Source organism: Bombyx mori, chromosome 14 (assembly GCF_030269925.1).
Source record: "Bombyx mori chromosome 14, ASM3026992v2".
Classification (NCBI taxonomy): Eukaryota; Metazoa; Arthropoda; class Insecta; order Lepidoptera; family Bombycidae; genus Bombyx; species Bombyx mori.
The window spans coordinates 1160209-1187155 of record NC_085120.1 but is presented as its reverse complement, the minus strand read 5'-3'; the positions used below and the strand labels follow the sequence as shown (position 1 = coordinate 1187155).

Here is a 26947-nt window from a genome sequence, read left to right as displayed (position 1 = left end):
CTGTGGTTAAATAAAGTAGAATTTTGAAGTTGACCGGTTGATGTCTTTGTTTTAAGTTTCTATTAGCTAATTGTGCCGCGATAAGTAATCAAAGGAAGCCATGCCGCGATCAACACGATCAAATCTTTTCCGAAGAAGCCGTAATGCAACTAGGATTCGAAGCATTGCGAGTGAAATTACTGAAGAAGAATAAAATATAATAATAATAATAACAACTAAAACGCATGGCCAATAAATGGAATCATATATCATTAAAATATTTGCTTTTTTAATTTACATTAATTATCCAAATAAAAAATTGACCTTGATAAAATCTAAAGTCTGCTCATTTATTTCCTCTAAGGTGAAACAAAGTTCGCCGGGTCATCTAGTAAATAAATAAAAATGACGAACTTACATAATCCTCGTTTAGTGGAACAGAGTAGTAAGGGACTGGCTGCCAGATCTTTCCCAGTGACTCATCCCATTGCTGAACTGGTTCCGGGGGGTAGGCAGCAGACATGGCTACTAGCGCCGTCATCTTCGTCCGATCCTTATCTGTGCTTCTAACGAGAATCTCATCCTTCAGGTAGACTTTGGATAAGATTTTCGAACCCTCGGATCCGTAGCGCTGACGGATGAACTTGCCAATTTGGTATGCCCTTCTTTTACCGACCTGCCAATAAATCATGTTAATGTAATAATCATTGTTTATAATTGATGAGGAAATGCTAAGTAGGTAGTTAACTCTTGTTTTCATGTTATTTTCTTATTATTTTTTTGTCGTACTGTTGACATTTATATTTAGCCCATTTTTCCGCTGTTTGTAAAGTTGCTTTAACATGTCGTAGTGTGTTATAAGAGATTGCTGTACATGCCTGTAACTGGTTTACATACCAGTACTTAATTTTATACATGTTAATTTTAAGCTTGAATGTTTTGTGTGTATTGCTGTTGGTGTGTCTAAATAAATAAATAAATAAATCATGGAAACAAGACGTCGCGAAGATAGGAGAGGATCTGTGGCTGCCGATCGTCGTGGTTACAATGCTCGACTTCTGCGAGTCCACCATCTCGCGGAAAAAGGCGGCGGAACGGGAGAGCTCTTCATCCCTCTCGGCGCCGCGAGCTGGGGCTGGAGGAGAGCCTTCGTCCAGCTTTGGGCCCTGTGAGGAGGCTGTTTCCTCCCGGGGACGGTCACGAAGCGACCTTAAGGGTTTAAGCTGCGCGTAAGTCTAGCGCGTTGTCGCCGGACGTGCTGTGCAACCCGGTCGACAGTGTATTGCGTTCGTATCCGGCAGGCTGGTTCAGTCTGGATGAAATCCCGTCCTATTATCAGGACGGGTACCGGCGACGGCGAGCCTTCGGCGCGCATTGTGCGGTACCGTGGGTTTCGTGGAGTCGGAGTGGTGGGGCTCGATGGGGTTTAGTCGGTAGTCGGTTTTGCGGGGTAGCTCTTGCGTGGCTGACGCCATGCAGTGCCTCGCGCGCCTTTCTCAAGGCGTAGTCTCCCGGCAGGAATTGGAAGAAGAGGAGGACCCCGGCCTTCTTCTTCTTCTTGTTCTTCTCTGGAGGCGCCGGAGTCCGACATAGCCCGGTCTCTCACCCCCTCGACCGGGTATCCGTAAATGGATTCCCCAGCGTTAAAAAAAAAGGCTGGTTCGGTCTATCCCAGAAAACCAGCGGTCGTCGACTACAGCTCATCTAGTCAATTTGTGTGACATGAAAAGAGCGCGACGTTAAAACGCGGCGCTAAGTACGCGTTCTGTTTGACGAAGCCTTAAATGGCTCTCCTGTAAAGTTGCAATAATGTCGCTTAAACCAAATAGGCTTTCATCCATCGATATATGTACGGGCATGCCACGATCTTTATTTAAGTAATAGCGTGTCTAATTTACAATTATAGATATATATATATTTAAATCGATGAAGACTTCTTGCGTCTTTTCATAGTCGAACCCTGTTGCATCCACCGTTTCCAATGGGTTTTAAACTATTATTCGTGCGAATATAGTTACATTGGTGTCATGTGAATTCTATTACCGACAAGAAATTTTATTTAAATTCGAAAATAAGATATTCAATTTGAAATAATTCTCGCTGGTTCCTTGCATCCGTTCATGATGGAAATAATGTGTCACATTGTATATTTCTGTATTTGTTCCATACATTTAATCAGTTTTTCGACATCCATCCAAATGTATGGATATATCGGTTCCGTATACTGCCCTGTATTTATTCTATGCATTCCACTAATTACATGACTACTTTCTATATTTGAGATTATATTGGTACCGAATATTTTTTCTGTATGTACTCCATAAATTGTTTTGAGGTTGCTGCTTCCTCCTAAAGTTATAGTAATATCGATACCGTATACTTTTTGGAGTGCTGCCGTCTTCGATTAATGTAATAAATAATAGATCCCAATAAACCAATCCCAAGAACCATCTCCTTTTATGAAGTCAATAAAAATAAAATTTATGTAGCTTTGGGTTTGGATGCCGGCTTTTTTTCCTATTCGCCGGTAGCCTAGGAGACTATTTCAGTTATGACCTTACGGGTAGGTGAGCTCATGGCTTCAAACCTGAGAAAATTTGCTAACACCAGCCCTAACAAGAGTTGTGCTTCGCTGAATCTATCACCGGAACGGAATTGCGACCCACCGAGATGACAATGGTTTATCGATAGCGAACACACTCTTCAAACAACATCCACCACGCAGGCTTGTTGCTGCACTTGAACTTCACCAGCTGCTCAATACCGAAATCAAATTGACTATATACTTATAAAATCAAGGTGGAGTGGTGGAGCCGACTACGGATCTGATCCTTGTCTCTAAATTCCAACTTAAACTTCAGGTTGCAAGAAAAATTAATGAATGCGAAATAATTGCTCCTCACGACACCCACATCTTTTTTGTATCTTTCGAAAAGAGTTGGAAAGAAATGAAAATTGAACGGCATGATCAACTGACGGCTGAAGAATTTTGGAATAGAACAAAAGCAATGATTTGAGAAGCAATGAAAACATTTAAACCTACCAAATCTGAAACCAAAAACATCAGCACTGGATGAGTGATGAAGCTTTACCATTGGTGGAAGAGAGACGACACAAAAAAGCACAGGAAGTTGAAGTGCAAATACTGAACAAACTGGTGCTAACATTCAAACAGCCTGTAGGAGGGATAAAAATAACTTTCTGAGAGAGATCTGCTCGAAAGCTGAAGCGCATGTTGAAAAACACGAAACAAGAGATGTACCGGAAAATTAGTGTAATCCCCAAAACTTGTGTCAGATCTGGGCTGTTGAGAAATCGGATGGATGTGTAGTAACAGAGTTAGAAGACTTTCAGACCGATGGAAAGAATATTGCCAAGCTCTCTTCTTTGACCCCGACTGCAAAATTTTACCCCCAACGACATCAGATATCCAAGAATGCGAATCAGAAATACTGAAATAAGAAGTTCGTCATGCCATCAAACATCTTAAAACTGGAAAAGCAGTAGGAAGTGATAACATCCCAATCTAGACAGTTAAAGATTTTAGCCAGAGTGGTGTCGAAATCTTCCACGCAATTTGTACAAGATATGGAAATCTGGCACCTGGCTTACAGAATGGACGCACTCCCTTTTTATTCCTTTGCAGAAGAAAGGTTCGACAAGGAAGTGTAGCAATTATCGTCTTATTGCCCTGATATCAATCACACTGCAGCAAAATTCTACATATTCTTAATGAACGTTTAAAAAGCTGTTTAGCAACACAAATAGTACCAGAACAAGCTGGCTTTGTAAAAGGGAAGGGAACCAGAGAACCGATCTTGATTGTGCGACAAATAATAGAGAAGCCGAGAGAGTTCAACATGCAAACGTTCATTTGCTTAGTTGACTTTCAAAAAGCATTTGACTCTGTTAAATGGCCGCATTTATGGAAAACCCTCGAAAATATGGGAGTGTCAAAACATCTTCAGTAAAGCTAGACAACGTTGCCTCACAACCTCTGCGTCCTAGCGCTGGATTCCGGCAAGGGTGTATCTTGTCACCTCTCTTGTTTAACATTTACACTAAGGCAATTATGAGAATCGCTCTAGATGACTGGACTGATGGTGTGTCTATTGGTGGCAAAAACATATGCAATCTTCGTGATGCTGACGATAATACTCTGCTGGCTTGTAACCACTTGGCAATCAGATCTTTGCTACAAGCAAAAGAATTGCTAAATCGCGTCGAAACAGTTGCCTTGGTCTCCGAATCAACAGGCACAAAACCAAAATGATTATAGTGGACAAGCAATAAAAATACCTCGGAGATTACAGAGATTGCAAGTTGTGAGGTCGTTTCATCTTATACCTACCTAGGTTCACTAGTGACTAACAGTGGTGGTTCGGAGGAAGAAATTAAGCGGCGCATAATCATAACGCGATCGGCCATAGATAAACTCGGCTTATAAGGACCGGAATATCACCAAGACCACCAAAGTCCGACTGGTAAGGGCACTGGTGTTCCCCATCTTTTTATATGAGGTTGAGACCTGGACTGTGAAAGAAAGAAGAAGGATCGATGCATTCGCTAGCGACCGGGTTTTATCGTTAATTGACACGCTAAAAAGTAGCGGGGAGAGAGCGGAGCCTTGCGGAACTCCGGCCGAGATATCGAGTTCCCTCGACTCGATACCGAAACGAAAGGCTTTTTTTTTATTGCCCTTGTATGCAGACGAGCATACGGCCCACCTGATGGTGAGTGGTTACCGTTGCCTATGGACTTCAGCAATGCCAGGGGCAGAGCCAAGCTGCTGCCTACCGCTTAATACTCTCCACAAGCCTCGTTTGAAGAAGGACATGTCATAGCGCTCGGGAAACACCGTGGAGGGGAGCTCATTCCATAGCCGGATGGTACGTGGCAAAAATGATCTCTGGAAACGCACTGTGGATGACTGCAGTGGCTCCAGATAGTATGGATAAACTCTACTCCGGTGGCGGGCGGTGCGATGGTAAAAACGAGATGCCAGTATCATCTCGTACAATGTCTCAGAGCACTCCCCATGGAACATACGGTACAAAATACAGAGGGAACCGAAGTCCCTCCGCAGACCCAGAGGTTCCAAACGATCCGTGAGAATGGGATTATCGACAATCCGAACGGCCTTCCTCTGTATAGAGTCAAATGGAAGAAGCTAGTATTTGGGCTCCACAAGAAATCTCGTATGATGAGCACGAGACTGTCGGGCACGCCTATTTTATACAGTTTGTAAATTAAGCCGTTGCGCCAGACTTTTTCGAATCCTTCGCGATTTCGAAGAAGAGGGCCCTCGTGGAGAGGGGTCTACGCTATTTATCCCTACTAAGATGAGGTCTGTGAGGCAGTACGTTTGCTGAATACACGAGCACTTCGCGTGGAATCCGAACTGTTCGTCGATCAGGATGCCTTTCGAGGAGATGAAGTCCCAGAGGCGTTTGCGTAATATTCACTCGCATAATTTGCCTAACACTGGGAGGACGCTGATCGGGCTGTACCTCGCGGGTTCGTTTTTAGGTTTTCCAGGTTTGTGTATGCCGATAACGTTCTTCCTACACCGCGGGAAAGATGCAGTTCATTATAGCGGCATTTAAAATAGAAACTAACATGATTATTAGTTTAGGGGGTTAAATTTTTAAAATGCGGCATTTGTTTCTGGCGGAGCCGGGGGCTTTCCTTTGTTTTAAGTTCGCGATTTTTTCTTTTACTCCGTTAATGGTAATGTGGGGTAACGCGTCTGAGGGTTTTTGGGAAGCTCTGGGCTCGACCTCTCTAGCAATTAACTCGGTGTGTTCGGGTCCACGGCTTGAGCACTGACGGTGCACTGCTCCTGCAGAGCATCGGCTAATAACACCTTTTCATCGTTATCAAAAGCCGAGGGTTGGCCTGAGAGGCTTACGAAGGAATGTATATTGGCGATCGTTTCCGATTTGAGGGTCCTAGCTAATTGCCAGTAGGCTTGGTGAAAGGGCGCGAATCCTTCTAAATAACTTATCCACCTTCGGGTTTCCTCTAGACGAGATTAAACATCTTTCTCTCATCTTTCTCAGCTTTCTTCCAATTAGGTTTATGTGTGAGTACATTATTTATATGAGAGTCATTTTTATAAATTTAGCTATGAACACGAAATAAAACAATTTTTTCGACAATACTATCAAGTTTTATTACACGCTTTATATTAGCTTCACTTGTATGTATGTTTGTAACTGACTACTATAGACGCGATTTTGACCCACTTTAAACGGCCAGATTTCATTCAAACTCTATAGATTTATCGAGGACCGATGACAATTCAAAATTGGAAAAAAAAATTGAAAAAATGGAAATTCAACTAAAAAATGAATGAATGAATGAAAAAAAATATATTTTATTGTAAAAAAAGCGTGAGGTGCTTTTTAAGATATTATTGAAATAATAATTCTTCTACTCATATCTATCAGAAATATGTTTATAACTAATAACACCATGCACACCACGCTTTTTTTACAATAAAATATGTATTTTTTTACACTATTTTGAATTTAAATTTATTAAAATTTATTTTCTATTTTTTAGTTGAATTTTATATAAAGCGTGTTTTTTAGTTTTTTTAAACTATTATTTATTTTTATAAATTAAGTACAATTAAAACCATAATTATATAATTCAAAAAACAATACTCATAATTAAATAATAAGTGTCTACAAAACAAAAACAAAAAAATTGCGAAAATTGAACATGAAAGGAGACTGGCATATCAATTACGATTAAGAATAAGAATTATTTAAAAACGACTAATTAAAGTCTAGTTTATTTTATCATTGGCTATAACTGAATAAACTTCTGTAATGCGTATGTAAGTAACACTAGTTTTCATCCGCGGCTCCGCTCACGTGTTTCGTTGATAAAAAGTATTATTATACATTCTCTAATATGCTGATATTCACACTATAGTCGTCGTTGCGCCCGCGCCGGCCGGAACAGAATTGCAAACAAAATCACGGCGCTTGCATGACGCATGCTAACTCCGCCCCCTCACCCCTGTTGTTCCCGCGTTTCTCTTGGAACGGGGTCATTTTGTGTGACGTAATTAAACCACAAATTGGAATTGATAAAAACTTGAATTGAAATTTTTTTATATACAGAAGCCACATTATCGGTGAAATATACGTAAAAAAAATATCCAATATACGCTACCGATATACGCCGCGGAGAAGCGACCTCCAAAATTCGCGTGCCAAACAGCGGAACTAAGAAATACGCTGAGAATCAATCCGGTGACAAAATAACGTCCATGCCAATATTAATTTACCCACGCATTGTACGGATCTTTCGGCTACCTCTGGCTGAATTTGAGAAATGGACAATCTTGCGTCCATATACAGGACGCAATAAGTCGGTCGGATGCAATATCATCGGTAAAAACCGCCATATAGGACGTAACATGAACTCCCGGATGGAAATATATATATATATATATATATATAAATGAAAAACACGAAAGGAATTTGTGCTAGGACCCGGTGCGTGCGTTTCATTCTCACGTCATGTTCACAGTTCGATAATCAACTTTAAAAATGTTTTACTACAGAAACGTTTCTTGACAGTTTTCCTCGACCTATGTATTTACATTTTTTTGAATATTTCATGGGATTTAGTGATAAGGGCGACTCAAACTTATTGTTACGTCGGTAAGAGTAACGCCATCTATCGCCGAATAGCGTGGAATAATAAGGATCTAGTAGCACCTAGAACGATCGAAAAAAACAACGCCATCTATTGTCAGATATCGGAAACACAACACTCGAACTGTTTGGAAATTCTCGATAATTCTAGGGATGTGGTATCGGCTATAAAAGCGTTGCAGAGATAGCACGAAGTCAGTCAGTAATCGGAATTACTCGAAGCGAAACAGCGAACGGACCACCTGAAGCGAAGCGGAAGAAGCAAATTGGGAGTTTTAAAGTGTTTGTGAAGTGTTTTAAGTGTTCTAAGTGCTAATACAGTTTTAATTTGTACTTCGGTGGAATTTTCTTTATCCTGAACCCCAGCGCGTAACATTATTATTGTTGTACGTAATCTGGAAAACAACTGGAATCAAACGCGACAAACTCACGTTGGTCAAGCCTTCAGGACCTTCTACGTGAGTGAGGCTCTTCAGTTCTTCCTGCTGATCAGAAAGAGAAAGCTCCACATCATCGGGAGCTCTCTCGCCATGTCTGTTCACCTGGAAGAAATGACAAGTTTGTACATACATTTTACAGACAAGCCAATGTTTACTGTTAGGGACTTAATGAGCTGACCTTAGAGCGCTTGGGAAACACCAAATCTGAAGTCGTCGTGGCCTAAAGGATAAGACGTCCGGCGCATTCGTATGTAGCGATGCACCGGTGTTCGAATCCCGTAGGCGGGTACCAATTTTTCTAATGAAATACGTACTTAACAAATGTTCACGATTGACTTCCACGGTGAAGGAATAACATCGTGTAATAAAAATCAAACCCGCAAAATTATAATTTGCGTAATTACTGGTGGTAGGACCTCTTGTGAGTCCGCACGGGTAGGTACCACCGCCCTGCCTATTTCTGCCCTGAAGCAGTAATGCGTTTCGGTTTGAAGGGTAGGGCAGCCGTTGTAACTATACTGAGATCTTAGAAATAATATATCAAGGTTGGCGGCGCATTAACGTTATAGTTTTCTATGGGCTCCAGTAACCACTTAACACTAGGTGGGCTGTGAGCTCGTCCAACCATCTAAGCAATAAAAAAAAAATCATTGACAGAGGTCATTCCAGTACCGTAAGTGATAAAACAAAAAACGGGCTATCAATTAACCATGCTCTTTTTTTTGGGTGGACGAGTTCGTAGCCCTCCGGGTGTTAAGCGGCTATCGAAGCCCATAGGCATCAACAATGTAAACGCAGCCAGCTTGAGTCATGAGTTTCAAGTCTCAGTTTTTACAGTGCAGCGGCTGGCTTACCCTTCAAGCCGAAAGAAATTCATTTCATTACATTGCAGCATGCACTTGGAAGGAGAAAAAAAAATGCGATGATATAAAATGTATATTATAATGATAATTATGTGTTAGATTTTTTAGGTTACTAACATAGATTATAAGTAATTCTAACTAACAAAATGTTATGGTTTTAAAAAAAAATAGAAAACTTAAATAAAGTATTAATAAATAAATAAATTACTGCTTCACGACAGAAATAGGCAGAGTGGTACCTACCCGTGCGAGCCCACATTATCTACCATTAGTAATTAAGCAAATTACTATTTTTTTGCTGATTTGATTATTTTCCTCAATACCTTCATCGTGGACGTTATTCGTGAACAGTTGTAAAGTAGATATTTCGATGGCAAAATAGCTACCTGCCTGTAGGATTCGAATTGACACGATTGCACCGGACGTCATGTCTTTTAAGTCAGTGGTTCGCAAACTAAAGGCCGCGTCCCCGTGTGTGGGAGCCGCCAGAATGTTTTTTTTTTTCTTAGCTTGGTGGACGATCTCACAGCCCACCCGGTTGTTAAGTGGTTACTGGAGCCCATAGACGTCTACAACGTAAATGCGCTGCCCACCTTGAGATATCAGTTCTAAGGTCTCAAGTATAGTTATGAATGTTGATGGGGGCCGTCAATTTTTTTTTGTAATTTTTCGATTGATTTAGGATCTAGGGGTCCGGTCCCCAAAAATGTTCTGTCTACTGAAGGGGGTCGTAGTTGCAAATACGTCTGTGCACAACTGTTTTAGGCCACAAGACGTCTTCATGGTAAAAATTAGATGGAGGGGATATTATACACAGCGCTACTAAATAAGAATACTTACAAAATAAACCATCAACAGTTCCATGTCATCGTTCGCCTCCCGGTTGGTGACGTTGCCGGGGGATGTGTTCACTTGCATCAGCAAATAGACGAATATTAAATATTTCAGCATTTTCTGTAACAATAACAGTCTCATTAATATTCATCACAATATATACGAGTACAGCTAGTGATAGGACCTCTTGTGAGTCCATGATACATTTGAGGCTTGGACCTCAAATATAAAGACGGGCGGCTCTGTTACGTTACCAACCTAAGACTTTTTTATGTGTAAGGTAGCAATAGGTAGCAATTATAATATCGTATAAAAGCGTTACAGGGACGACACGAAGTCAATTAGTAATCGGAACTACTCGAAGCGAAACAGCGAACGGATCACCTGAAGCGAAGCGGAAGAAGTGAATTGTGAAGTGTTTCTTAAGTGTTCTAAGTGTTAAATAGAGTTTTAATTTGTACTTCGGTGGAAGTTTTATTTATCCCGAGCCCCAGCGCGTAATAATATTGTTGAGATTTATGTGAAGGCGCCTTCCGTGCTAATTGTTGCGCATGTGTGTGGTGTTAGCCAAATATTTTGATCAGGCGCTTACATTCAAGCTTGTAACTCTCATTTTGTGCCAAATCATTTTTGCCTTTCACGCTATCCGACTTAGTCGACTTTTTTTATTGCCTTTGTAAGCAGACGAGCATACGGCCCACTTGACGGTAAGTGGTTACCGTCGCTTATGGACGTCAGCAATGCCAGGGGTCGAGCCAATCCGCTGTATACCATAAACTTGCTTTTGGCTCCATTGTGTACCAGAGTTATACAATCTATAATAAATATATTAATGTTCAATCTATAAGTAGTATATCACCGTTGATTTCTTTATTCAAGTGATTCTTTTCCGCATGACAGTTGTTTGGAAGAGATCACTCTTAGCGATAAGACTTTGTACTTTTGCATTTATATTTGGTTTCGTGTACAATAAAGCATATTCTAATCTACTAGACTATACTCCACTTATAATCAGGCGAACTTAGAGCGAGGTTAAGTAAAGTATCCTTATTATTATATATTTGATAGAGTTCAACAACATTGATATTATCTGATTAAAACTATTGAAGTTGTTTTTTTTGTTTAATTTTTTTTAGTGTTTTTTTTTAGTCATAATAATACATTTTGATAACGAAGTTGACCTTAGATCTAAGAACGTTCTTTTATCACTGTGGAAAGGTTTCGCTTTAGCTAAGAGCTACAACAACATTACGGAATGTATGCGGATATGTCAAGCTTTCGGGAACAATGCGGCAGACACGGCAGACGTAAAGTAGATAGGCGTCAAGCTTTACCATACTGGAATCGATTTTTTTTTTCTCCTATCTAAGCTGAGAGCCTTGAGAGGCTATATCAGCGTAACCTTAACTAGTAGGTAGGCTCTCGGGGCTCAAACCTGACAACGTTGCTAACACGAAACCTAGCAAGGGCCGTGCTTTGCAGAATCTACCACCGGATCTGAAACGCAACCCACTGAGAAGATCCGGCGAGAAACTCAGTAGGCTGTGTCTGAGGATTTTTTGCGTTAAAATAGGCCAGACTCAAGCTCCCCTACCAAACTCCCAGCCTAGCCGTTAATAATTTTAATATTATGTAATATTGTGTATGTAATATTATCACATCGGTTCTCAAGAATTGGTGGGCGAATTTGAACAGTCAGTTAAATTAGTACTAATATTAGTCTCATAAAAAATATGGTAGATTTGTTAGTATAGCTTTTCAACTTTTTTGTTGTCTTTTTAGACGGATGTGCATCCGACCTATCTGATCGTGAGTGGCCATCTTTGCTCATGGAGTTTGGTAATGTAAGTTAAGCGTCATGCATTATGCATTGCTAATCAATTAAGCACATAATATGAATTTTCTGATTAACGTATTATTACATTTACTTATTGACTCCAGCCTGAGTTGGCGAGCCCAGGTCATCTCCGTGTATGTCAGCGAGTTACATGATCCCCATGATCGACTATGGTGATGTGTGCTACTTTGACCTGAATGCAGATCTACTCAATAAACTTAACCGGCTTCTCAATAACCGCGTTCGATTTATTTATATTCTTCGGAAATACGATCACGTATCTTCTTATCGCTCCCAACTCAAATGGCTCCCCATTCGTCAACGCCGTAGCTTGCGTGCTCTCAGTACTCTTTACTCTTTGTCGCACTCCCCAAATCCACCTGCTTATTTAACTACTTCCTTTCAATACTTAGGGTCTGACCACAGCCGAAATCTTCGTTCATCTCACAATCTTCTTCTTCGCTGTCCTCCACATAGTTCTGACTTTTTACATTCTTCATTCACTATTCAGTCTATTCTTCTATGGAATGCGCCCCCACTCAAAATAAGGTCGGCCACTACACGTGAAGCGTTTAAGACGAAGGTTCGAGAACTGTTTCTCAGAGAGTTAGCAGAGTCATCTAATTGATAATATTTGTTTATATATGTATATTTTTATGATATGTATATGTATATATTTATGTATATCTATATATATTTATGTATATGTATTTATTTAAGTACGAGTATTTGTATCTATAAATATTATGTATGTTATATATACACATATGTTTAAGTAATATCACCTTCACACTACACCTACCAAGCTTCATCTCTGCACTCCCCTGGCATTAAGTCCGCCTTTATACTTTCTAGTATATGAAGTTATAAATAAAAAAATAATTTTTTTTTTTATTACTATCGTATTAATTCAACGATGTTATTTTATATTAAATATATAATTATATTTCATGTAATTTTCCAGATATGAGACAGGGTGTATAGACAGTTGCCTTCCGGCGCGTTTCAGAATTTTACCGGATCACCGTAGATCCGTTCAGGCTCAATTACCGACAAACTCGCGTCCCCAATGACATATCCTAGTGATCGCGAGGCAACTCGATCACAAGTCGACAGCGTGCCAGGAAGTAAAGCCGGTTTTGTTACGTACTTTTGTTTATTTTGCAGTCAGTCTCGATAACGCGGTAAAACTGTTTTGTCAATTAATTTTATCTGTAAATTTTAATTAGAATATCTATCGCGACATTATGTTTAACTGTTTTTTTCTTTGTTTTTTTTTATTATTTAATTAATCTCCATTGGTAACAGGAAATCACTGGTATTCAGAAGTTTTCTGAGTTAAAACGATCTCTTTCCCGAGAGAATCGGCATGATGCGATGTCGCTTAGCTATTGTAAAATATGTATTCGAATCTATAGAAAAAATACATCATATTGAATTAGAATTTCTATTAGGTTGAGATGGTTTAGGTTTAGGATGCTTAGTTATTTTGCTATCAACATTTAAAATCTTACATTTTACTGATATATTATCTGCTCTATCAAATCCTATTAGGTACTATCATTTATGATCATTGTTGCATGTAAGCAATCATTACTGGACATAAAAAATAATTTTTAACCGAGTAATTTCAATTACCATGGATAATGTCATAAGTGTTGAATCGTAGTGTTTAAATTTATATTCAATATTTCACTTTAGCTCTAATGACGTCAGGTAGGATGGAGATTTAGAAAGCGTTCCTAATTATTGTAGGCCATTTAGAAAAAAAAAACAAAAATCTTTTTTTGTTATTGCTTAGATGAGTGGACGAGCTCTCAGCCCACCAGTGTTAAGTGGTTACTGTAGCCCATAGACATTTACAACGTAAATTGGCCACGCACCTTGAGATATAAGTTCTAAGGTCTCCTAAACGCATTACTGCTTCACGGCAGAAATAGGCAGGGTGGTGGTACCTACCCGTGCGGACTCACAAGAGGTCCTACCACCAGTAATAAAAAGCTGTCTGTAATGCTAACTTATGATGCGATCTCCGGTCTTTTTTTATGATTGAGTGATTTCCGGTGGCGCGGAGATCTCTCCAGTTTCACCAGGATAGGTGGGCGAGCAAAGGCTCAGCCAGGAGGGGTGGGATTGCTAACAGCTGCCCAAGCGCCTCCGAAGGAGACCTAATAACTCAAGAGCAGCTGCTTCGCGAATGAATCTACTACCGGTATGAAATCGCGATCCAGTGAGAAGATCCGGCGAGAAACCCTTCGAGCTGATGCATGGGTTAGGTTGCACGTCGAACTCTGAGTACCAAGAGTATGGTTAGACCTCCGGGTTCGGCTGGGAGCGGTGTAGCTGATAGCTATCATTAGAACGCAAAATATAATAACAGACGCCTGAATCGCATTAACGAGTTTTTCAAGATCAGCTTTCATATACATACACAGATTCCGAACAATAACATTTGGACAGTCGATCTACTAAGCAATATTGCGGTGGAAGATCCTCGTCATTACTTCCAAACTCTTAAATGTCTTGTTCAAAACGAAGTTTTCTTATTGCAAATTGTACGATGTGTGATGCAAACGACATACGTATAATTAGAATCTTCTGGTATTTTGTAATCCTTATCTCTCGCCGCGCAAGGAAAACAAGCAAAATCTTACGCCAATTTCAAACAACGTATGTGTACATGTTAAAACAAAATTATGAATAACATATTATTTGATTACCGACTATACGTTGTTATACAATATACTAGTGTTCGTCACCCTCAGACACAGCCCACTGAGTTTCTCGCTGGATCTTCTCAGTGGGTCGCGTTTCCGATCTGGTGGTAGATTCTGCGAAGCACGGCTTTTGCTAGGGTTCGTGTTAGCAACGTCGTCAGGTTTGAGCCCCGTGAGCTCACCTACTAGTTAAGGTTACGCTGGAATAGCCTCTCAAGGCTACCAGCTTAGGTAAGAAAAAAAACGTTATAATACTCATTGTAAAAAACTCATATTTAAAAAAAATAATGTAATATTAAAAAATTAATAAATAATAATTTATTAAAAAAAAAAAAAAAACATGCCCGCTGAGTTTCTTGCCAATTCTTCTCAGGACGGAGGCTAGTTCTTGTGAATTGGCGGTAGTTCTTTTGACGTTCAACAAGTATGTACTTTCATTTATGTTGAATAAAAATTTTTTGATTTGATTTGATTTGATATATTCAAGATATCAAAATACAAAATGGATCTATATTTCATATTTTATACATATTTTCTCTTTGGTATAGGAAGTGGATTTTTTCTGGAGCAGACTTTAAGTGTTAGCTATTTTGCTTTGTCTATTTTACTGGTGGTAGGACGTCTTGTGAGTCTGCACTGGTGGCTACCAACACCCCGCCTATTTCTGCCGTGAAGCAGCAATGCGCAAGACGTTCGGTACATTCGTGTTGAAGCGATGCTCCGGTGTTCGAATCCCGCAGGCGGGTACCAATTTTTCTAATGAAATACGTACTCAACAAATGTTCACGATTGACTTCCACGGTGAAGTAATAACATCGTGTAATAAAAGTGAAACCCGCAAAATTATAATTTGCGTAATTACTGGTGGTAGGACCTGTCGTGAGTCCGCGCGGGTAGCTACCACCAACCCGCCTATTTCTGCCGTGAAGCAGTAATACGTTTCGATTTGAAGGGTGGGGCAGCCGTTGTAACTATACTGAGACCTTACAACTTATATCTCAAGGTGGGTGGCGCATTTACGTTGTAGATGTCTATGGGCTCCAGTAACCACTTAACATCAGGTGGGCTGTGAGCTCGTCCACCCATATAAGCATTAAAAAAAAATAAAAAAATGCGTTTCGATTTGAAGGGTGGGGCAGCCGTTGTAACTATACTGAGACCTTAGGACTTATATCTCAAGGTGGGTGGCGCATTTACGTTGTAGATGTCTATGGGCTCCGATAACCGCTTATCACCAGGTGGGCTGTGAGCTCATCCACCCATATAAGCAATAAAAAAAACGATGTTAGTAAAATTAAATTTCTTTCTAATGTCCATGTCAGTGTGAGTACTTCAAACACTAAGCGATAGTTAGAGCCGTCAGCGGACTTCATCTTGCGTAAAAATTTAATGCACATATTAAATTTTATACGATTTCGTGAAAGGAGGATGTGACGTAAGATATTGTTATAGCTTGTGTGTGAAAAGATCAAGGACTTTACGTTTGAACGGAATCTAACGAGCAAAACTATAATACAGTCCAACGATTGAAATGTATTGAGACGTGTTAAGAAAATTTTAGAGAAACCTTTCTTTCCACAATAACTGAAATAAATTTGCATCAAAATCGAATGAATGTTTCTAATACATAAAATTATTCTAAACTATTTTAATACTTTATACCTACGTATTATGAATACATAATACCTACATATTATGTATGTATATAAGAATAATTATAATATAAAATTCAATGGTTACATTTATTTAGCTTCGTATTTAGTGATTGTTCTTGTTTTGTAGTTATTTTCTGTATACGTAACACAGGAGAAAATATTAGCGTGTACAATTACGCATCTTTGGACTCTTGTCTTGGATAAATATAATTTTTTTTGGGCCTTGAACCGCTAGAATATCTAGATTAATCATATGTATTTAAGTTGGTCTAATTCTAAAAACGCTCTAATATATAACACATTTCAATCGATTACCATTTAAATGTTCAGAGTGCTGATTGCAATCGATTTCTGAACTAATGTATACTATACTAAAATGTCAACATACCTGATAAAATATTTAATCGTTTTTTTTTTTAATTTTACAAGACAATGCTCTGATGGTTGATCCCCAAGCAGTTGAAGATACCGTGAGATGGTACAGCATCGTACAAAACACAAGTCATGGATGGAGACATTCATTGCATCCATGGTTCCAAGATGGAGATTTTGTCGCGACACTCTGACATCAAGACCACGACCGAGCTCGAAGAATATCTTTAGTGACCAGTCGGTAAGCAAGAGCCGATAACTCGTCTACACCCATCAATCTTCCACACTCAACAGCTTCAAGCTATTAGAGTAACTGTCTCCTGTGTTACGGGTACCGGAAACCCATATACAAGGCAACTGCTTTCAGACTAGCAATATAATTTAACAAAGATGCTGGTTTCGTCAGTTAAAGAGACCACGTCTTTTAGTCAAGGATGCGAACCACAAGGCCAAATATTTCAACTGTCTTCAACGTGGTCTACAATTTGCGAAAACATAACAAAGCAACTTCTAAGCTTACTTGTACTTCTTTTGCTTTTGTAAGATCAAAACTACACTGTAAAGCATTATCTAGAAATATTATATTAGAAGCATTTTTCATAAAAGTAATTTTAGTTATGTTCTTATAGCTTACATTCGTGCGGCGTGCGAACGGCGCCATTGTCGCTACGGCCTGCGTCGTCCATGACATTAACATTGCCGGGACACGAGGTAACCATGAATTAACGCGAACTGAATTTACGTAACTGTACGCAACACGTGTGTGGATAACAACGTGAGGCCACGATCGTGACTTCTAAAACTCTGGTCGGAAACAGCGATGGGGTTTACGAGCGACCGCCCGCGGCCATACACACAGACAAACGTCCGTGTAGGCTCTCAACAAACATTGACATTAGCACATATATGCCAATATTATATATATTGCCAATGCAATAGAATTAAAAACAAACGACCGGATGTTGCTTCTGGAATCTCTGAAAGTTAATAGACACAATCGAAATTGTTGCATTCATTCTAGAGACCACAAACATACAGACAAACGTCAAAATCGTCTCAATTTATACATTTTAGACACAATTATAGATAGACACGATGAGATCATAAATCATGAGTCATCGTTGTAAACGCGGTTCTTGGGCACGAGTTAGTTAGAGTATTTTTAAATTCAAAGTCGATCAGTACCTCCTTGGGGGCTTTGTTTCATCGACATATTTGCAATATCTTCTTCTTAGTCGGAAACTTTTCAGAGTGGTCGTGGTTGCTCTGACGATGCACAACTACTTGCTGGTCGCTCATGTTCTTGAGGATTGCCTTTTTGGCGATGCGCTTCAAGATCTGCCGGCTTGAAGCGTTTTGAGTAAATTGGACCATGGTTGACTCAGTTGTCTTCCATATTGCGGAGACCGACGTCATTGGTCCTCGACTATCATCTCGACGACCCGTCGGTCGGGCGTCCTCGGAGTGGCACCGCGTGTCGTTGACCGCGGGAACTTCCCTACTCTGACCGGGTTTTGACCCCGGACGGAGATCAGACGTCGGGTGTAAGAGTGCAGGGGAGTCGTTTAGTGGGTGGGGCCCTAAAATTCCTTGGGCCCGCGGTCTGAGCCCAACACCTTGCCGATCGTCAAGTCCCACATACCCCGCGCGCCCCCTAGGCGCGGGGACCTCGTAGGAGGTTCGGCCCCGGTCCAAAAAAAAAAGTTGTCTTCCATATTAGGTCAGTCCAGAGGGTTGGTGCATTAAACAATATGCAATATACAATGATCGAATATTTTCTCACCGCAATCCATGTATAAGATGACATTCAAGATAACCGAGATTACCCCCCACTTTAATTTCGAAAACGACAGTGCCTTGCACACACTTATAGTGTGCGTGGTGAATATATAAATTATTTAAAGAAAAGTAGGAGAGCGTAATCGAGTAGGTCACAAATGCTTTCAATAGGCCATTAGAAAAATTCCTATGCCGACTCTATGATTTTCTCCTGTGTTATGGGTATCAGAAACACATACGAAATAAAGTACGCTGAAACCTAACCAGATTTGTTTAATAAAGACATTGAAACAAAATTTCGCGATATACTTAATTAGTATCCAGACCAACGATCAAAAATACAATAGTCTCTAATTAATTTAAGTACAAATATAGAATGTATGTTGGAGTGGTTACAATATTATCAAGGTCTTGGCCACTCATTGTGGACTAAATATAGGAATCTTGGCGAGAAAGTAATGTTTTTGATGTACAATAGGGTACATTTTCACTTCTTGTCACTTCTATTTCATTATACCCCTTCTAGACTTTGTTTTTTTTTTTTTATTGCCCTTGTAGGCAGACGAGCGTACGGCCCACCTGATGGTGAGTGGTTACCGTCGCCCGTGGATTTCAGCAATGCCAAGGTTAGAGCCAAGCCGCTGCCTACCATACCATATACGCTTATAGCGTTTGTGTCTCGTTGAATAATTTTATTCATGATCTGGTTTCGAAAGCCCCTCCGGGTAGTTACCGCGATACCGTCTATTTCTGTCGCTAAGTAGTCATGTGATTCCCCGCCTTCAGTTACAATTGTTGTATAAGACAGTTGAGTTTGACCTCATGATTCAAGGTTAGCGACAATGTTGATGTCTGTACTTATAAGTATTTATGTCTATGGACTCCGGTTATCATCGGACACCAGGTGGACAGCTTCATTGTTGAAAGCCGGTTTCGTTAATCCTCAAAGTATTGCAAATTTATCTGACCCGTTAAGGCTATATTTTCTTGTTGCCTTGTTTTTCTATGTGGAGAAAGAAATATTCTCCACTCTCCGAATTCGTATCTTGAACACGTGTGGCTTGATCCAGGTTGTGGTGTCTATCAGCTCAGGTGATCGTTTAACCCTTTGACTGCCATGTAGTTCACCTGTGCCCTAGATGGCGCATTGAAGTAATTTTGTATGTTGATTTCTGTTACTAAGCACCTGGATTGACTAACTTCACCTTCTTTTGTTTGTTAATGTATGTTTTCGTCTTTCAGGTCTCTTAGAAACAGATTCATTCTCATTATCTTCGGATTCATAATTTCCAAATCTTCTAGATATTCCGGTATCTTAGTAACAGAAATCGATAAAATTACTTCAGTGCCCCACGCAGGGCACCGGTGACCTACACGGAATTCTAAGGGCTAAATTCAGTTCGCCCGTTAGATTGTCAGTCCGTTTAAGCTAATTAAAATCTCATCTATCGTATTACAAACTAACTTTACAACCTCGACAAAACTAACCGCTAACTGCCTACCGGCCTTGGTACTATGAATAAACTGATTATAAAAGCTAACAAACAAAATCCTGCACCTACACACTTGCTTGCGAATCCTTCGCGTTAAGTTCGCGAATTAGTACGTAATTACAGTAGGCGTTAAAGCTTGATATTCGATAATCGGTTAATTGGGGTCTTTGAAGGAGCCGTGTCTGTCATGTTCGCGTCCAATTTCCTTACATTCGTTGAGTTGAACAGCCGTCAAACAATATCATTCAGATTCCGATTTCATGTCTCAAGTGAGATGCCAGTATCCGCAGGCGCTGGTAACCGTTAAATATCAAGTGCTTCGCTAGTACGCGTTCAGATTATTCATCCCGCATCCAACAGCTACAAATTCGCAGTCAGACCTCACCGGCGTTTTTTTTTTCTACCTAAGCTGTTAGTCTTGAGAGGCTATTTCAGCGTAACCCTAACTAGTAGGTGAGCTTATGGGGCTCAAACCGGAGTGATGCGAACACCGGCCCTAACAAAAGCAGTGCTTCGCAGAATCTACCACCGGATCGGAAACGCGACCCACTGAGAAGATCCGGCGAGAAACTCAGTGGGCTGTGTCTAAGGGTTAATTCGCTCGTCGAGCCCTTCGTCGCAAGCGACGGGTTCAACGAGGACCGTTAATGGATCGAAACAGGCCATGAGTGTAAGCAAACGTGGAAGTCATTTTGAGATACGATTCTCGATTGTATTCGTGTTACGGTTTTCAGAGAACAGAAAAGATTATCATCCAAGAAGCACTTGATTCGGGAATGGGAACTTTTTTCATGGAATCATTAGAAAAAAGACCACATGGTCCCTCTAATGGGAAGTAGTTGTAAGAGAACAGCCAAGCTACTTGGAACCCCGGGATCCACTCTCATTGCTTTTAGGCTCTTCAAGCACCGGTCACCGTCATCGCTGAACTACTACTACGTTGAAAAGTTCGACGTGCCAATCGACCCATAGACACAGCCCACTGAGTTTGTCGCCGGATCTTCTCGCCAGATCTGCTCTTGCTCGGGTTAGTGCTAGCAATTCTTTCAGGTTGAGCCCGTGAGATCACTGACCGCTTCGCCCGTTAAGCCACTTAGGCTACTAACGATTATGTAGGGAAAAACAAAAAAAAAACAAGTGTCTGCCCACAAGTGCGATGCGTTAGTATTTTTGTATAAATAAGGCATTTATTACTTAGTGTCTGTTAGTTCACGTTTTGTATGTATATATTTTTCATTTTTTTTATTGCTTAGTTGGGTGGACGAGCTTACAGCCCACCTGGTGTTAAGTAGTTACTGGAGCCCATAGACATCTACAACGTAAATGCGCCACCCACCTTGAGATATAAGTTCTAAGGTCTTAAGTATAGTTACAACGGCTGTTGTACCGTTCAAACCGAAACGCATTACTGCTTCACGGCAGAAATAGGCAGGGTGGTGGCACCTACCCGCACGGACTCACAAGAGGTCCTACCACCAGTAGGTCTATTTGTTATCTATAGCGCAGGTGAAAGTTTTAGCTTAGGTTCGTTGAATGTTGACATTCGTTTTGCTTTGTTCGTCAAGTTACGTAAGCCAGTCGTTGGATTCGCGACGTGAGTGTGGAGCTGGCATAACTGGTTCGTCAATGAATATTGTTTACAAACACATACATACGTACGTACGTCATTCACATTAGTGTAGGGTTTTACTTCAGTCTTTTATAATATCGACCGAGGAGACATAATATTGTTTTTATTTAAATTAGATCTTTTCAATTTATTCTATAGTTTTCACATGTTTTTATGATTTTATATTGTTACTTTATTTTATTAGTTAGTATTGTGTTATATTATCAGTTCAAGAAAATACGTTTTAAAATTATTATTAACAAGCGGCCCGCTCCGACTCCGCTTGGGTCTTTAACAAAAATTTCAACGATATTTGACGTTGTTTTATTTTTGTTAAATAAAAGAACACTTATTGCGGCATGACTATAATAGTTAGACATATGCTGTCGCAAAACTTTTTGTAAATAATAATGTGTTCTACAAAGTCGTATTTATTATTTTATTCTATCATCAATAGTTTTCGCAGGGCACGTGATGTAAAGAATATTTTAGGTAATTTTTTTACACCTTGGGTTACATTATTGGAGGAGTAAGGATCCCAATTTTTTTTCAAAAAAGATTATAGCCTATGTCACTCGGGAATAGTGTAGCTTCCAAACAGTGAAAGAATTTTTCAAATCGGTTCAGTAGTTTCGGAGCCTATTCAATACAAACAAACAAACAAATCTTTCCTCTTTATAATATTAGTATAGATTTACCTCCGTAATCTCGCCTGGTCGCTGTTAGTATTATTTTTAGGTCAAATATCAATTTTGTTGGAAATCAAGCTGACCGGCGATTGTTACCATGCAGTTCACACTACCTAATGTGTCGAAACCAAACTAAAACTTATGACAAAATAAAAATCCCTATGTACACAACAAAACATACTAAATCTAAAATGCACTCCGCTTTTTTTTTAATACGCTTTTATTAGCTTCATACAATGTAAAAAAGTAAAGTGTTGTGAGGAATGTTGATTTATACCACGATCTAAATCTAGAAGCGATACATATGTAAGTTTTTAAGGAAGTGTCAAAACGACACGATAACCCTCTTATCGTGGCGGCTGCTAATTACTTATCCGACCCAGGCGACGGAGTAACGCAAAGCCGCCGCCGCCTCAAACATGTCTTATCTGATCCTCCAGACTCGCTCTCAGTGTTTTTAGGCTTTTTTACTGGTGGTAGGACCTCTTGTGAGTCCGCACGGGTAGGTATCACCACCCCGCCTATATCTGCCGTGAAGCAGTAATGCGTTTCGGTTTGAAGGGTGGGGCAGCCGTTGTAACTATACTGAGACCTTAGAACTTATATCTCAAGGTGTGTGGCACATTTACGTTGTAGATGTCTATGGGTTCCAGTAACCACTTAACATCAGGTGGACTGTGAGCTCGTCCACACTTCTAAGCAAAAAGAAAGGCTCTTCAAGCACCGATCGTCGATTATGACAAATAGTTCGACGTGCGAACTAGCTCATAGATACAACCGATTGAGTTTTCCGCTGGATATTAACAGTGGATCGCGATTCCGATCCGGTGGTAGATTCAGCGAAGCACTGTTCTTACTAGGATCAGTGTTCGCAATTCTCTCAGGATGAGCCCGTGAGTTTACCTATCGTTCAATGAGTAGTGGGAATAACCCCTTCTGGTACCAATGTTATGATTTGGCAGGGAGAAAATGTCGATGTCAGCACCCCTAAAACCGCTTCTTTGGTATGATATTATAACTTCCTCCGAATTCTTAACACGCTAAATTGCTGTGCCGGTGAGGTAAATGGTAATTATACACGGGTAGATTGCGCCCTGAAGGTACATATATATCAAGGTTCCACATTGAGGTGTCTACTGGCTCCATTCAACGCCTAACATGAGCTGCATTTCATAAAAACATAGACACTATATTTAATGTATTCTTAAGATTACATCATACGTGCGGATGAAATTATGTAATGTTCTCGTAAATTTTAATTGCATTGTAAAGGTCAACTATTGCGTTTGAAATCGTCTAAATTCGCTTTAGACTACTTTAAGATAAATCAATATCGAAATATCTTTATTGTTGTTTAGTTACTATTCGAATTCCGTAACGCGTTTCTATTAGCTTGACCTGTATCTACGAAAAGGAATTTTTGAAGGTAAATTTTGCTAATTTCAAGACATTCGGTTAATGTGAAAATTTGCATAGGTGCCATGGATGACAGCTTAAAAAAATGATATGATTGATAGGCCCAGCTGAATATCGAACTGAATACAATCGCACAAAAAGTCGAAATCAACATTATCTATTCCCGTAATCAGTCTGATTCTTCTGTTCCGTAACAATAAAATCATGTTTTTATTAAAAAGCCTGTTACATAGATACGACTTAATTATCAAATTAGTGTATTGTCAGCGGTCCTCGATAAATCTACAAGGTTTGAATGACATCTGGCCGTTTAAAGTGGGTCAAAATCGTGTCTAAAGGAGTCAGTTACAAACATACATACAAGTGTATTAGCTTCACTAAAGCGTGTAAAAATGGACTGATTTTAACTAACGTTTTTTTCGGTAAACAAATTATTAAGGTGTTTCTTGTGGTTTTATTGCACTTACAAATGTACGCTAGTAGAAACTGAGCTGGCGCAAGATGGTCCACGAGAAAGTTGGCCAGCGAGGCCACGACCCTTAGCGTTAGGAATTAGCGACGAAAAGAAGAGTAGAAGGGGGAATACTGTTTCACTGTATGAAAACAGCTAGAGATAGGATTTTCAAAGTAATTCGGCTGTAAGGGTTTTAGGTACCTCAAGCACCCGTCATCGTCCTCGTCTAACCCGTCGCTTGCGACGAAGGGCTCGCCGAGTAAATTAACCCATAGACACAGCCCACTGAGTTTCTCGCCGGATCTTCTCAGTGGTTCGCGTTTCCGATCCGGTGGTAGATTTTGTGAAGCACTGCTCTTGCTAGGGCAAGTGTTAACGACATTCCCAGTTAGAGCCCCGTGAGCTCACCACGTCAAGGAGAAGCTGAAATAGCCTCTCAAGGCTATCAGCTTAGGTAGGGGAAAGAAAAAAAAGGATAAATGGATCTTTTGCCCAAAACAGTTCGGGAATCCCTGGAGTGCTCCAAACGAAGCGCACGCTTCCTCTTGTGTGCATGAGAGTATCAATACACATTAACACGTAATTATTAAATACGTATGTATGTCTTTGTAAAATTTGACGGACTCGAGTTTGTGAAATATAAAACAATACAACATGACTAATGACAAGCCTTATTCGTTCGAAATGTTTCATGTTAACGATTTTATTTACTAAGCTGTTTATTTAAATTTTCATGAGTACATAGTATTATGATTTAGAAACAGTTTTTTAGCATGAGCGTACGAGCTGACAGCTGGTTTGATTTTTAAGTATAACTTTAATTGAGAAAAGTCGTCTATGGTAAGCATCTGATGAGCCCTTTTGGGTGATGTCCTTGAGCAACGGTGATCGCTCACCATCAGTGAGTTTTACTCTCCTCCGCCTTCGCGATTTCATGACTGATGGGGCTTCACTGAGAGAAATAGATACGCAAGCCGGATTGTAAACACAGCTGCACTCAAATCGTTTTACTGATACACTATTAAACTATATAATCTATACTAATATATAAATCTACAGTGGTTTTTACGGATGTTCCGTTATAACTACTGAACCGTGCAGCCGATTGACTTGAACCTTGGTATCCATGTAGAAAATACATGTACTTAATGGATAGGCTAATGTTTATATGAGCGTTGGACTCCCTAATAATAATGACAATAAATAATAATGTTAATTTTAAATGCCCAGCAAAGCGGGGGAGTACGGCTAATTAATTATAAAACTATTAAACTAATTTAATGAAGTATCCCAAACGCCGGATCGTGAATTCAATACGTTGCCGTAACCACAATTAATATCTACCATTCGCGTATCCTAGAATCAAATGTGATATAAAATCATATTTTCACTGGTGGCAGGACCTCTTGTGAGTCCACACGGGTAGGTACCACCACCCTGCCTATTTCTGCCGTGAAGCAGTAATGCGTTTCGGTTTGACGGGTGGGGCAGTTGCTGTGCTGTAAAACTGAGACGCCGAACCCACTGTAGCAGCGTTTACGTCATTGATGTCTATGTGCTCCGAAGACCACTGAATATCAGGCGGGCCGTGAGTTCATCGACCTATCTAAGCAATAAAAAAAATTTAACAAACAGTACTCACATCTGATGAATAATTGTAAAGATAGTGATTAGTTTGAACAGGCGATGTCCGCGTCGCGCCGAGTCGCCGCTTCAAGACGGAGTGGTAAGCGATACTGTACTGTCTTTACTACATAGATATTCTGTATGTATATTCACGCCTTTCGTTTAAGTGTTGGATGAGCAGAGGTTCACAAGGCTTGATGCAGGTTGGCCGTTTTGGGGTCAGATGATCCTACGCTCACAGTAGTGTGGCTACTCATCAGAGTTTATCAGCGGTACTGGCCTATTGGACTGATGACTTGCGGCGATATGCTGAGATTGGATGCGGAAGGCGGAGGATCGTTCGATAAAAAAAAGATTATCTTCTCTTCCCCAACTTCTTCAAGTCGTGCCTCTATTTACTCTCAATTTAGTTGATGAGAGCGTAATATCGTCTTCTCGCGTTAAAACTGTATAATCTCAAAACTTACTAATTTTACAGGAGAGTGTTTTAAAGGTTTAACATGTGATATTTTTAATATTAATCATCTTTGCAACATAATTTTTTTATTTTTCACCAGTTACATTATTTATATTTTAAAGTAAGATAAAATTTTGTTAATAGCAGTCAATACATAGGAAAACTACAAAAAATTAAAAACTAAAACTAAACTGAGCTCTTTTGACAGTATTTATGAGAAAAATACTGATGATGATACCGAATGATTCCGCATATTAATTCAATATTGAATATTTTTGGAAATTGCACACTTTTAACGCGAAAAGACGATATGCGAAGCTTATTATTTTAACTAGTGGTCGCCCAATAATCGAAATTCGACCATAAATAATTAAAATTATAAGTTTAAACATTATTATGGTTCTATTATCAAAGACTTTACTTCTGTAATCACAGATTTCGCCAAGGCTAGACTATAGACAAATAATATTAAAGACAAACATTATTAATCTATTCTCAATTTGACAACAGACTTTAACAATAAACAAAAGAGTTTAAATGCGTGTGTGTGTCAAACACATGGTAGTGTGTGTAATGTTTTTTTTATTGAATTAATGTACTTTTATACATAATATAAAAACAAATATTAGCATTTTGCACTTTTTCTCTATATTCTTTACAAGCGGCTCGCTCCGGCTCCGCTCGGGTCTTTAACAAAAATTTCAACGATATTTGACGTTGTTTTATTATTGAACTATATTATTTATATTACTTATTGCGGCATAACTATAATAGTTAGACATATGCTGTCGTGATACTTTTTGTAAATAATAATGTGTTCTAAAAAGTCGTAGTACATTATTTTATTCTAACATCAATAGTTTTCGCAGGGCACGTGATGTAAAGAATATTTTAGGTAATTTTTTTACACCTTGGGTTACATTATTGGAGTTTTAGTAAGGATCCCTATTTTTTTTCCAAAAATATTATACCTACGTCACTCGGGAATAGTGTAGCTTCTAAACAGTAAAATAATTTTTCAAATGGGTGCAGTAGTTTCGGAGCCTATTCA

General features: G+C 39.6%; 1 protein-coding gene across 2 annotated transcripts in view; it reads right to left on the bottom strand.

The window, feature by feature from the left end:
• The window catches only part of LOC101745800 (prostatic acid phosphatase), a 31718-nt gene extending 6140 nt beyond the window's left edge, over window positions 1–25578 (bottom strand). Inside the window, exons 1-4 of one of the 2 annotated variants that reach the window (XM_004922761.5) lie at window positions 25456–25578; window positions 9799–9912; window positions 8087–8197; window positions 398–655 (exon numbers count right to left, since the gene is read on the bottom strand). In XM_004922761.5, coding sequence (XP_004922818.1) covers window positions 398–655; window positions 8087–8197; window positions 9799–9909 — 480 coding nt within the window. In that variant the 5' untranslated portion in view covers window positions 9910–9912; window positions 25456–25578. Of the gene's footprint in view, window positions 1–397; window positions 656–8086; window positions 8198–9798; window positions 9913–17007; window positions 17268–25455 lie in introns of those variants that run through there. The other variant, XM_004922760.5, reaches the window with a different exon arrangement.
• Between the last annotated feature and the right edge of the window lie 1369 nt (window positions 25579–26947).